Consider the following 12,795-nt stretch of genomic DNA (forward strand, 5'->3'; position numbering starts at 1 on the left):
CCCTGGCATAACCCAGGGACCTCTTTTCCGGCATAACCCGATGAATCTTCCCGGCATAACCCGTGGACCCTTTCCAGCATAACCTGGCAATTCTCCCAATTTAGAGCTCTGATCCTTAAGTTGAACAGGTTTCTATTTGGTCAGCATTAGGGCTCTAATTCCTGAACTGAGCGTTTTTTTTCTGTTAGCCGACATTAGGGCTCCAATCCCTGAGTTGAGCAACCTTCCTTTAGCCAACATTAGGGATCCAATCCCTGAGTTGTGCATTTTTACCTTTTGCGACATTAGGGCTCCAATCCTTGAGTTGTGCTTTGTAGACTAGGTTTTTTTTTCAATCCCCTCATCAGTGCTGTAAATTTTCATGACAATTAACTCACGAAATTTTCCTAGTGAAACTGGGGCAGAAATTTCGTTCGTTTGTTTTGTTGTCTCAGCAGGTCTGACCCTGAGGTGCATGGATCGAGACGACCTACGGGGTGAGTCTCAATCCAGAATAAAGAAAAGAACAAAAAAAAAGATGTTCCTACATATTGGAACAAACAAAGGGCAGGTCGCTCAAAAATTGGATCAAATTCCCGAGCTCCGCCAATCCCGTTTCATTCAATACTGCAGAAAAAAACAAACGCCTACAACTTGCGAGCATCAAGATTCGGATCGAAGTCTACAAGCAGAATTAGCTGAGACCCAAGATCAAGTTGCAAAAGAATTATAGATAGGAATCTTGTAACTAGCGGTTGACAGGCATAAGTAGTTAGTTCAGTTTCAATTTCCTTTGGTTGTAATAAGGAGGTCAGTAAAGCAGTAGTGGCAACAGCAACAGCAGTAACAGCAAGCATTGCAATCCCATGGTAGTCCCAGCTACCAAAATTTCCCGAACTACATTGACCTGATTCCTGTTTAGCCCAGGATATATAGGAAACCTTTGAAGCAAAGGTTCGGTCAAATCTTTTTCAAAAAAATGCTTCAACGGAGTACTCGGATGGGCAAAAATCGCTCGCTTTATCTTTGCACGAAAACCCTTCGTGTCTCCGGGCAAAGAGGGGCAGCTGTAAGCACGTGATTTTTGCCCTATATGAGAATTACTCCCAAAAAATTCAAAAATAAAGTAATTTTTCTTGGTGTGCAATTTTGTGATATTTTGAATAATTATTTGTTTTATCTGTGCATGTTTATTTGCTAAATTAATAAAAAATACAAAACATATGTCGCATTTTGCATATAGGATTTAATTCTACAATTGTTAGTAATTAAATTTGTTTTACAAAAATTAAAAATTACAAAAATAGGCATCGTTTGCATTTTTAGCATTTAATGTCCAAATATATAATTTTATGCTTAATTAATACTTAATTGTGCGTTAATTATTATTGGAAGTTAATTTGCGCTTTTATAACTTAATTTAGTTCTTAATAATAGTTTAAGTATTTTTATAATTTAGTTTTAGAAAATAAAAGAAGAAAAGAGAGCGAAAATATAAAGAAAGTAGGAATTGGGCCTCTTCTTCGATTTCAAGACACAGGCCCAAAAAATGGCCCAACCTTCCCTATGACCCAGTCCATTTTGAACTGGGTCGACCCAGTCCATAACCCAACACCCCTATTATTGTACAAACAAAATAAAACAAAAAAAAGTAAGAAAACCCTAAAAATGCCTAAAGCATCCCCCCCCATTCTCTTTCTTCTTCCTCAAAACTCCAAAGCACAACCATGGCTGCCTTTGACCCCACTCCCTCTCGTCCAAACACCATCAACAAACAGTTCGTCATGACCAAACGACCCCAAGAACCATAGCTACTGTTGTCCGCGTAGCTATCTCTGCGTCGTCACTTCATCTTCTTCGTCTTTCGTCAAACTCGAGCTTGAGCTCGACATCCATGGCTGCCCAGCTCCACCAAGCAGTCCGCCATTGCCTTCGTCGACCGCTCGCTTCCATGGCAGCTGATTCCGCGTCAACTTCTGCGTCTTCTTCGTTATGTCAAAGTTTCGTTGGTTTCATTTAGAGTTCATTCATTGTTCGTCGTTGATTCATTTCCGGTTAGTTGGTTTTTGAATCTCATTTATTGTCCGTAATTTTTGTTCGTTATTTTCGGATCCAAAATCAATAAGTGATTTAATTCTTGTTTGGTTTGTTCGTTGTTAAAATAATTTTCTAGTTTGTTCATGTTGTTTGTTAAATTAATTTTCAGATTTCATAATAGAAGTTTAATTAGTTGTTTTCATATTCATTTCATGTTTGTATTATTGTCTAAATGAATATTTGTTAGTTTGATGTTTGTTAGATTCAAATTGAAATTTAATTAACTATTTCTTCAATTTGTTTCATGAGTTTATGTATTGTTAGAAATTGTTAATATTGTTAAGTTCAAGCTTAAGTTCATAATTGTTTATTCGTCGATCTTGTTATTTGTCTAAAAAGAATTTAGTTGTGTTAAAGGAATATATTGATTTAATCGTTTAATCCGTCATGTTTGTTGTGTTAAAATAGATTCATTCATGTTCATACTTTGTTTGGATGATCTTGAATCCGAATTTTGTATAGTTTGATTTCTTGTTTACCATTTATGATTATTTCTTGAATTGTTCTCATAATCTTATTTAAAGTTTAATATAAGAATTGTTTGTTGTAATGTTGTTAGAGTTGATTTTAAGTTCAATATGATTGAATATAGAAATCTTCATACTTTGTTTGTTGTTGTTGTTGAATTCGAAAATAGGATTGTTTGTTGCTAAAATATTGTTCAATCAAATTTTAGTTGTTCTTTGTTGTTCAATTTGTGTTCATGTGATTTGTTGTTGAAATGTTGTTAAAATCGTGTTCATGTGATATTGTTGTTATGATGTTCATCCGTGTTCATATTGTTGTTTGAACATTATTAGAAATTGATCATATTGTCTATATTTTGGTTAAGTTTGATCAATTGATGTGTTATAGCTGATGGGTAGTTTGGTAAATTCATAGTACTTTCGGGGGTAAAATAGTAATTTGTAATAGGGTCGGAGGGGTAGTTTAGGAATTATACATTTTGTATTTGTTTATATGGAGCATGGGGGACAAAATGAAATGGGGTGGATTGTGATATATTTGTTTAATATAAAGGGGGGACAAGATTTAATTTAAAGGGGGAATCTTGCATTATTTTATGTTAGGCATGGGGGACAAAATATAATGGGGTGGTGTGATATGTTTATTTAATGTAATGGGGATGAGTGGGAAGATAATAGGTTTGGTAGAGAAAATGGGTTGATTTTAATTGATTAAAAGATTTATGGGTTGGGGGATATATAGAGAGGTCGTGAATCAGATTTAGGGGGAGAGAAAAAATTTAAGAGAAAAAATTCCGAAAAAAAAATACTAAGATTTTAGAAAAACAAAAAGAAAAACATTCTGGAAATTCAAAAGAAGAAGAATATACACCTGATATATAGTCCAAATATTCTGAGATACGGATTGAGAAATTAAGGGTTAAACACTAACTAGTCTTTCAAAAATCTGAAAAAGTTTCCCTTTGCTTCTGTCCGTTGGTTGTTGTTGTTTCCGGATTTTGTCTTGATTTTAAAATCTGTCACTAAGTTTCTCGTCGCTGGTTGTTACTAGTTGCTGGGATTGCTGTTGTTGTATGCTACTGAATTTCTGCTAATCTCTCACTTTTCTTTTGCTTCCAATATCAGGTACACAACTGACACGCTGATTATTGTAAACTGAAACAGGAAGCACGAATACAAAAAATGAAGAATTGAAGTTCTAAATTTATTTTGAATTATATTCTTAATTTTATTTGTATATATAAATTATTTAGCTTACAAAAATCGGAATCATGTAGCTATTTAATGTATATATAGTGGAACATCCAACGATAGCTTAACGGATGAACTATCTATATATTGCTTAAAAATAAATAAATGGTGTAGTAACTCCGTCTAAGTTAAAGATCAAACGAATAGACCATTTCGGAACTTGTAAGAAAATTGCTTAGATAAATAATATTGGTTAATTCCAGCATGTAATTGTTTTAGGATTAAAATTAGATTGCCAAGTAAATAAATAAATGGTGTAGTAACTCTGTCTAAGTTAAAAATCAAACGTATAGACCATTTCGGAACTTGTAAGAAAATTGTTTAGTTAAATAATATTGGTTAATTCCAGCATGTAATTGTTTTAGATTAAAATTAGATTGCCAAGTAAATAAATAAATGGTGTAGTAACTCCGTCTAAGTTAAAAATCAAACGAATAGACCATTTCGGAACTTGTAAGAAAATTGTTTAGTTAAATAATATTGGTTAATTCCAGCATGTAATTGTTTTAGGATTAAAATTAGATCGCCAAGTTTTTTTTTTAATTTGACAAACTGAGAACATGCCTAGTATAATATAATTAGGTAGTAATACGTGAGCCTGTGCCCGTATTGGCAATAGACTGCTTTGCTTGTATCATTTTTTAGAATTTACGAATCATATTCGAAACTCAACTATAACAACTCAAGCATGTAAATAAATTAAGACCTTTTCTCTTTCATTTTTGTAGAGACAATTTTAATAGAAAATGTAGGCACTTTAGGATTATCCTGATAAAAATAAATGAGATGAGCCTCGCCAAATAAAACGCACAAATTGCGGGGCCCTCGATAAATGTTTAATTAAAATTACTTAGACTTCGGGATGAGCCGTTTAGCAAAATTCCACGGCCTTACCCGGAAATAATAATACGATAATTGCTTCAGGCGTGCATTTTAATAATCTTACCTTCTTAAATTTGGGTGCGCATTTATGTGACCCAAATCCAAATCTCAACGGAGTCGGAATGTATTAACAACCATGGGCGCATTGATTGTCACATGGTTCGAAATGCATTTTTACAATGTTGCAATTCCATAAAAAATAAATAATAATAAAAGCGGTTTTAAACTTAATGAAAGCACATAAGTAATAACATGTAATAAATCGGATATCTAGCCATTATAACAATTCAAGTGACCGTGCTAGAACCACGGGATTCGAGGGTGCCTAACACCTTCCCTCGGGTCAACAGAATTCCTTACTTAGAATTTCTGGTTCGCAGACTTCATTTGGAAAGTCGAATATTTTCCTCAATTTGGGATTCAAGATAAACCGGTGACTTGGGACACCAAAAGCCAAACCTTTCCCAAGTGGCGACTCTGAATTAAATAAATAATCTCATTTCGAATATTGTCACTTAAATTGGAAAAACTCCCTCGCGCATTCAACCCTTCGGGGCGGGCGCGTTAAAAGGAGGTGTGACAGCTCTGGCGACTCTGCTGGGGAAAAACCCAGAACCACTGGTTCAGGGTTCAAGAAATTCGAGCTTAGAATAATTGTTATATTTCGCTTTATCATCTGATCTTTATTACATGTTTTGGCATAACGTGTTAAATGTTGTCTTTTACCGCTTTGATATTATCTGAACTGTATATAAACTGTGCCGAAACCCCTCTCTTCTTACCTCCGGGGAGAAGCTCGTTGGTCGAGACTCCCCATTCTGTTAGTGTCAATACCTGAAATAAGAAAGAGGCCGGACAAGTTACAAAGCCGGACGATCTCGCGGGTCCCCGGTACGTAGCCCCCTCCTCGACTCGAGTTGTCCGCTCGAGTACACAGTCTAGAACATATACCCAGGTTATAAACCTAGTATAACGAAACCTCATGCCGGATCCCTAGTAGGAACGCTTATTTGCATCATGTTGCATTTGACGTAGGGGACTCAACACAGGGGTTGGGTCCGTCTAGGACAGACAACCTGAAATGAAAAGACTATCATGCTACATCCCGTTTGTTGGCGCATTTATTTGCTTCAGATCTGCGTGCTGACCGGTTTCTAAAAAAAATCAAAAAAAAGGAAAGAGAAAATAGCAGCGTAGGGAGATAATTACTTATTTTGGAAAAGATAAAACCAATGTCCAAGTAGTGTCAAAACCTCACCGGAATTTTCTAAAAAAAAGAAAACAAAGTGAAAACAAAATTTGTCTTTTAGTTTGATTTATATATAAAAACAAAAACAAAAACAAAAAAAAATAAAAAAAATTCCTTTTAATCACTTTCAAAATCCAAAAACGGGTATTTATCTAAAAGTAAAAAAGGGGAGAAAAATCAAAACTCAAAAAAAAAGAAAAAAAAAGAAAGAGGGATATTTGTTCCGTTTTAAAAAAAAAGATTTTTCGAATTTAAAAAAAAAAGGTGAAAAGAAGTTTAAAATTCATAAATATTTCCTTTTTTTAAAAAAAAAACGAATTATAAATAAAAAAAAATCCAGAAAAATACTTTTTTTCCTTTAAAAGATTGTAGTCAGAAGGAGTTTAGTTTATTTGTACTCTATGCCTGATTGACCGAACTACGCCGGTTTGATTCTCACAGGGTGTGAGATACGTAGGCAACCCTCATCGGGTCCAACCTTCCCTTTTTCAGAAATAGCCAAAATGTCAGAATTTTTTTTTTTTTTAAACTTCATCATAAATGAGTAGGGTGATGCTGTTTTGTCAAGAATAGCCGAATATTCCCGAAAGGGACGCCGGAAGGCTGACTTTGCACAAACAGCCATTTTTGTCATTTTGAAATTTGATCAATTTGCCTAACAGTCTCGGAATCCTCGTCCCCGAGGCTCTGTGAGGCCATGTTCCCAATGTCGTGTCACCATTCTAAAAAAAAATCAAGTGATTTTTTGTTGTCAAAAACAGCCGAATGTTCCCGAAAGGGACGGCGGAAGGCTGACATTGCATAAACGGTCATCTTTGGTCATCGTTTTTATTTTTTGACCGGTTGATCCTCACAGCCTTAAAATCTTCATTCCCGAAGTACTAAAAGGCCGCATTTGAAAACCGAGTCCATTATTTTGAAAACAAAATCTTTTTTTAAAAAAAAAATAGATAGTTTTTCGTTGGCATAATCACCTTAATAAATGTGCAGGATGAGCACAATGCAAAATGAGCACTTTTCGATAATGACTAAAATCCCTGTCAAGTTACGGCTATGGTGGAATGATCTAGGTCTTGAAGGACAAGGTGAAGTCAAGAAATATCTGAAAGGTCTCACGGGTTTACTGGAAATCCAGCCTCGGGGAAATATCATAAGAGCTTTGGTCACTTACTAGGACCCAGCGCACAATGTTTTCCACTTCTCCGATTTTGAACTCACCCCAACTCTGGAGGAAATGGCTGGGTACATCGGAAATGCTGAACTTCCATTAAGGCAAAGATACCTGGTCGCCCCAAGAGCTGTCACGGTGCATCGATTTCTAGACTCACTAAAAATATCCAGGACGGTCCATAACCCAGATTTGGCCGCCGGTTTCTGTAATCCATGCTTCATATACGACAGGTATGGTCATGTAGGAGGATTCAACAATCCGATTAACAAGCTATGCAGCAAAGGAAGTCGTCAGAAGTGGGATAAGCACAGACGGGTGGCTTTCATGATAACATTTTTAGGCCTTATGGTATTTCCGAGGAAAGATGGGAATATTGATCTGAAAATATCCGGGGTCGTCAGTACTTTGCTCACACAAAGTGACAGTACTTTCGCGCCTATGGTGGTATCTGACATTTTTCGAGCTCTCACAGCTTGTAAAGCTGGGGGAAATTTCTTCGAAGGTTGTAACTTGCTCCTACAAATGTGGATGACCGAGCACCTCTGCCATCGTTCCAAAATTTTGAGCCATGGTTCCCCGGAAAATACTTGCATAGAAGAGTTTTACACGAGAACCAAAGAGTTCAGTCTACCCAAAGGAGTTATGGCATGAACTTCATTCTTTCAAGCTCTTACTGCCAGCCAAATACAGTGGACACTGGGATGGTTGCCTGTTGATGAGATCATGTATATGCCAGCAACTAGAACTCATTTCCCACTGATGGGACTTAAGAACATTCAACCTTACGCGCCCTGCCGAGTCTTGAGACAACTCGGAAGATATCAGATAGTGCCACACGAGGAAGATCTTAGTGCTCAAATAATTGAGATAAGCCCTGACGGACAATTTCCTGAAGCAAAAATCCGCCAGATCTGGAATGAATGTCAATATTTGAAAGCAGATACTTGTGTGCAAGATCCGGCCAAAAGTGAAATGGCACCAGGTTACCTCGCATGGTACAGAAGAGAACTCGAACATGAAAGGCCGGCTAAAAGACCCCACATCTTGAATTTCGCCGAGTCATCGCAAAAGCAGTGGGATTGGTTGGCAAAAGAAAGAGGTTATCGTACCGAAATCAGCAAGTTGAAGCAACAAGTGGAAGGTCTAAAATATGAGCACAACGTGCAAGTTACTACTGATCTGGGAGAAAAGAACAGGTTGGCTCAGGAAAACGAGATGCTCAAGGCCCGGATAAAACAAATGAGGTTAGATGCTGATAACCAACAAAGGAGTCGGTCGGATGAACGATTGATAAAAGCTCTAAGGACGGAAATTGGGGAGCGCCGGACTGAGTCAGAAAATACCATAGCGGGGCTCGAGACACACTGGGCAAGAAGGACAGAAAAACATAATCGGCACTTACAGTAGTTGGAAAGGGATCACGAGCGAACCATTGCCAATTTGAAGGAAAAGGTGGACAGAGCGTTTGAGCAAACCCGAACCCTAGGAGTTGAAAATAGACAGTGCCGCAAACTTTTAGCCCAGATGGAAGTAGAAATTCGGCAGTGGCAAAATCAATGCCTCCAGGATTCTCGGGTTATGACAGCCCGTAATGATCAAATAGAGCACTTACTCAAAGAGAAGAGGCGAACCAGGTATAAGATCAGGACCATTGCCCATGCCATCATCAGAAGATGTCTACGGTGTGAAAACATGACCACCATTACCGTTCTCTCGGCAGTGATGGTGTATGTCAAGCAAACCATGCATGAGTTGGAACAACTTGAAAGGGATCTCACACCTAAGACCGCGGCAAGGCCGAACAATGACCCGCGGGCGCCAATTCTCGAAACCTTGATGTATTCATAGGTCGAGTCTGTATCTTAGCCTCTTCTGTCCGTCTTTTCGCATCAGGGTGCATTAGTTTGTTTGAGTCTGCATTTGTTTTCAAGGTTTGTTTATTTTCCCCTTTTTCAAATGTTGGTTGTAATAGATTGCTTCAAGTAATAAAATGTGTGCTTCTTTTACACTCCTCTATTCCGAACTACGCAAGATTTGATTCACGCGGCATCGTGATACGTAGGCAATCCTCATCGGATCCGGTCACATTTTTAACTGCAAATAATAAAATAAAATAAAAAAGCAAAGAAAGAAAAATGGTGATAAATAAAAGAAAAGCCTAAGGAGAAGCCGGAATGACACATGTCTTTGTTGCAAGCATGTAGAAACTCCCCTGACTGTATAGGTGCATCACACCCCAATGTGAGATTACCTGTCTGTTATTTGTTTTACACTAACCATCATGTTTGCTGATAAGTTCAGGTTCCTAGAAAAGTGGTTTGGTTTTGTGGTAATCTGGCCTCTCATACATACTTCACGAGATCAAAAGGAAACGTTCAACCACCCTTCGCTAAATCAAGAGGAATTGCTCATACATATTTCACAAGGTCGAAGGGAAGTGTCGAAATGTCTTCAGAAATTCCTCTGCCAACGATTCCTATTTCGGAGGAAAGTTCAATCTCAGTCATCCCAACTTCTGAGTCATCAACTGTCGAGGAAAATAGGATTCTGCGTCTCCGCATGATGGAAATGTGGGACGCCTGGGCCAATGGAAAAGAGCCACCAAGTGCGATCCCTGGATTCCCTGAGCTTTTTCCTAGGGCAAGTGGGACCTCCAACATCCCCACCAATTATCCAAATACCCCATTGGGATTTCCTACCATCTCAACCTACTTTACTGGAACACCTTCTGAGTCTCGCCCCCAGGTGTTAGCTTCCGGAGCGGTTTCAAACATATTCACTGCTCCACCTTGTTCATCCACGGCACAACCTGTCTTACCCAGGCCTAACTTCGATTCATCATCCTTCACATTTCAAGCACCACCTCTTCCATTGGAACCTAGTTAGTTCACTACCAATGCTTACCCTCAGCCGTCTCGGTACGAGTTTATCGCAGGACAGGAGAAAGCCGAGAAAACTCCTGAACAAGAGGAAATGACCAGAAAAATGAGAAGCATGGAGCAAACTCTCAAAAATATACAGGGTCTGAGCGGGCAAAAAAGCGTATCTTACGCTGACCTATGCATGTTCCCACACGTACATCTGCCCTCGGGTTTCAAAACCCCAAAGTTTGAGAAATATGACGGGCATGGAGACCCCATAGCCCACCTCAAAAGGTACTGCAACCAGTTGCGGGGAGCGGGCGGAAAAGAAGAACTTCTTATGGCTTACTTTGGAGAAACTTTGACCGGTATTGGCACATTTGGGACGACTTGGCTAGGGATTTTGTCAGGCAGTTTCAATATAACATCGACATTGCCCCCGACAGGAATTCATTGTCAAATCTAAAGAAGAAGCCTTCGGAGAGCTTCCGAGAATATGCTGTCAAATGGCGCGAACAAGCATCCAGAGTCAAACCTCCCATGGATGAAACAGAAATGGTCAGCGTTTTCCTTCAAGCTCAAGAGGCTGATTATTATCAAAACATGATGTCTGCAATGGGAAATCCATTTGCTGAAGCCATCAAAATCGGCGAAATGGTGGAAAATGGTTTAAAAATAGGGCGAATCTTAAGTCAGTCTGCTATAAGGGCTACCTCCCAAGCAATCCAAGGCGGGTCTGGAGGAGGAGCAAACCGAAAGAAGAAGGAAGAAGCAACAATGGCAACTTCGAGTGTAAGAAAACCCCATCCGTCCAGATTTCATTTCTCTGAAAGACCCCCGCAACACTACTACCCCCATCAAGATGCGGCCTTTGCTATGAACCTTCAGCCCTACACTGTAATGAATGCACAACCATATATTAGGCCACAACAACAATTTCACCAAAAACGAGCTCAATTTCCAAGAAATTAACCTCCTCACCAAGCTCAGTATAATCCCCGACATCTACAAAATAATCTCCCCTACAACGCCCGCACTCGAGAGACGCCCAGGAAAATGGACTTCACACCTATTGGTGAATCATATTCCAACCTTTTCCCCAAATTGGTCCAAATGGGTTTGTTACAACTTGTACCCCCAAATAGGCAAAACCCAGAGTCACCCTCTTACCAACCTGGTGCCCGATGTGCCTATCATTCTGGAGTGGAAGGACATGACACTGAGAGCTGTTGGACTTTGAAAAGGGTTGTTGAAAACCTCATAGAACAAAAACGAATAGTGTTAAAGGACGAAGACATTCCTAATGTGACCAACAATCCGTTACCGACTCACAACAATGGACCGATTATTGGGATGATCTGCGAAGATAAAGAGTTTGATCATGTCTTGAAAGCCATCATTGCAATCGCCGACTTTGAGAAAGAGCCCAAGACGTATGCAAAGCAAGAAAAGGTGGACAAGAAGAGTAAAAACCACCCTCAAAACACAGAAAAAGCAGTGAAAACTAAAATTGAGGTAGTACCCTCGAAAGATACTGTCCTTTATGTCCCCCGAGGTTCGAAGAAAGGACAAGTGACATTGAGCCCTCCAAGAAGGTTTGAGCTGAACAAAGGATCTAAGATGTATGTGCCCAAAGGGACCTATGCGGAACGGGGGCCAATAATTTCACCAAGGCTGAATGAGCCCGTGATTATTGGACGCGCGCTGCAGAGGCCCATGACGGATCCTACTACCGTCCCATGGAATTATAACAAGGAGGTAGTAACCTACAAAGGAAAAGAAATCCTGGGAGAAGTGAATGAAACTAACCCAACTGAGAAATACCTCAACCTGGAGGAGTTGAATGATTCTACAAAGAAGCGTTTCCCACTCAAGAAACCGGTTAGCGCCGAGGAAGCGGAAGAGTTTTTCAGGAAAATGAAAACTGCAGACTACGAGATAATTGATCAACTCCGAAACTCTCCCGCTCAGGTCTCGTTGTGGTCTCTATTGATGAATTCAACTGAGCATCAAAAAGTGTTGATCAAGACCCTCAATGAAGCTTACGTCCCAATTGAAACTACCGTGGAACAGCTAGAGAGGATGGCAGAAAGATTTTTCATGATCAATCAAATTTCCTTCAGCAAAAATGATCTGCCCCCGGAAGGGGCCGCTCACAACAAGGCCCTCCACCTAACAGTTAAATGTGAAGGGTACTATGTGAAGAGGGTCATGCTGGATGGCGGGTCCGGAGTGGATATCTGTCCCCTTTCGACTCTGCAAAGAATGGAGATCGAAACAGGGAGAATCAGGCCCAACAACGTATGTGTTCGTGCCTTTGACGGCATCAAAAGGGACACCCTAGGCGAGATCGATTTGATTTTGACTATTGGACCTGTGGATTTTGAGGTGACCTTTCAGGTCCTAGATATGGATACTTCTTACAATTTCCTTCTAGGAAGGCCCTGGATTCATGCGACGGAAGCCATACCTTCTACTCTCCACCAGATGGTAAAATTTGTACATGAAAATTAAGAGATTATAGTCCATGGAGAGGATGACAATTCAATTTATCGAGACCCGTCGGTTCCATGCCTCGAAGATAAGGAGGGTAGTGAACATAGAGTCTATCAAGTTTTCGAGGTTGTGGTCGCAGACCAATGCGAAGAAGGAAGCCCCTACCCTCAACCTTTTCTCTCAAAAACGTCAGTTATGGTTGCCAAGGAAATGATCAGGCATGGTTATAAACTGGGAAAGGGACTCGGGGCATCATTGCAAGGTATCACCGAACCTATTACATTACCTGCCGCCGAAAAGTTCTTCGGTATTGGTTTTTACGCCGAAGAAGCTAACGTATTG

At 39.5% G+C, this 12,795-nt stretch overlaps 1 protein-coding gene across 1 annotated transcript; it reads left to right on the forward strand.

Moving 5' to 3' along the window:
* Window positions 1-10,512: 10,512 nt before the first annotated feature.
* On the forward strand, window positions 10,513-12,471 carry LOC142172503 (uncharacterized). The gene is made up of 3 exons (XM_075236135.1): window positions 10,513-10,691; window positions 11,103-12,258; window positions 12,358-12,471. Exons 1-3 carry the CDS (start codon window positions 10,513-10,515, stop codon window positions 12,469-12,471), a joined length of 1,449 nt encoding a protein of 482 aa, XP_075092236.1.
* The last annotated feature ends 324 nt before the right edge of the window (window positions 12,472-12,795 follow it).

The sequence above is a fragment of the Nicotiana tabacum genome, chromosome 18 (genome assembly GCF_000715075.1).
Source record: "Nicotiana tabacum cultivar K326 chromosome 18, ASM71507v2, whole genome shotgun sequence".
NCBI classification, from domain to species: domain Eukaryota; kingdom Viridiplantae; phylum Streptophyta; class Magnoliopsida; order Solanales; family Solanaceae; genus Nicotiana; species Nicotiana tabacum.

Coding starts and splice junctions, on each gene's coding strand:
- LOC142172503 (XM_075236135.1), top strand. CDS start 10,513: ATGGTCAGCGTTTTCCTTCAAGCTCAAGAGGCTGATTATTATCAAAAC. Junction 10,692..11,102: donor TCCCAAGCAATCCAAGGCGG/GTCTGGAGGAGG, acceptor ACCCCCAAATAG/GCAAAACCCAGAGTCACCCT. Junction 12,259..12,357: donor GGAGAATCAGGCCCAACAAC/GTATGTGTTCGT, acceptor GTGACCTTTCAG/GTCCTAGATATGGATACTTC.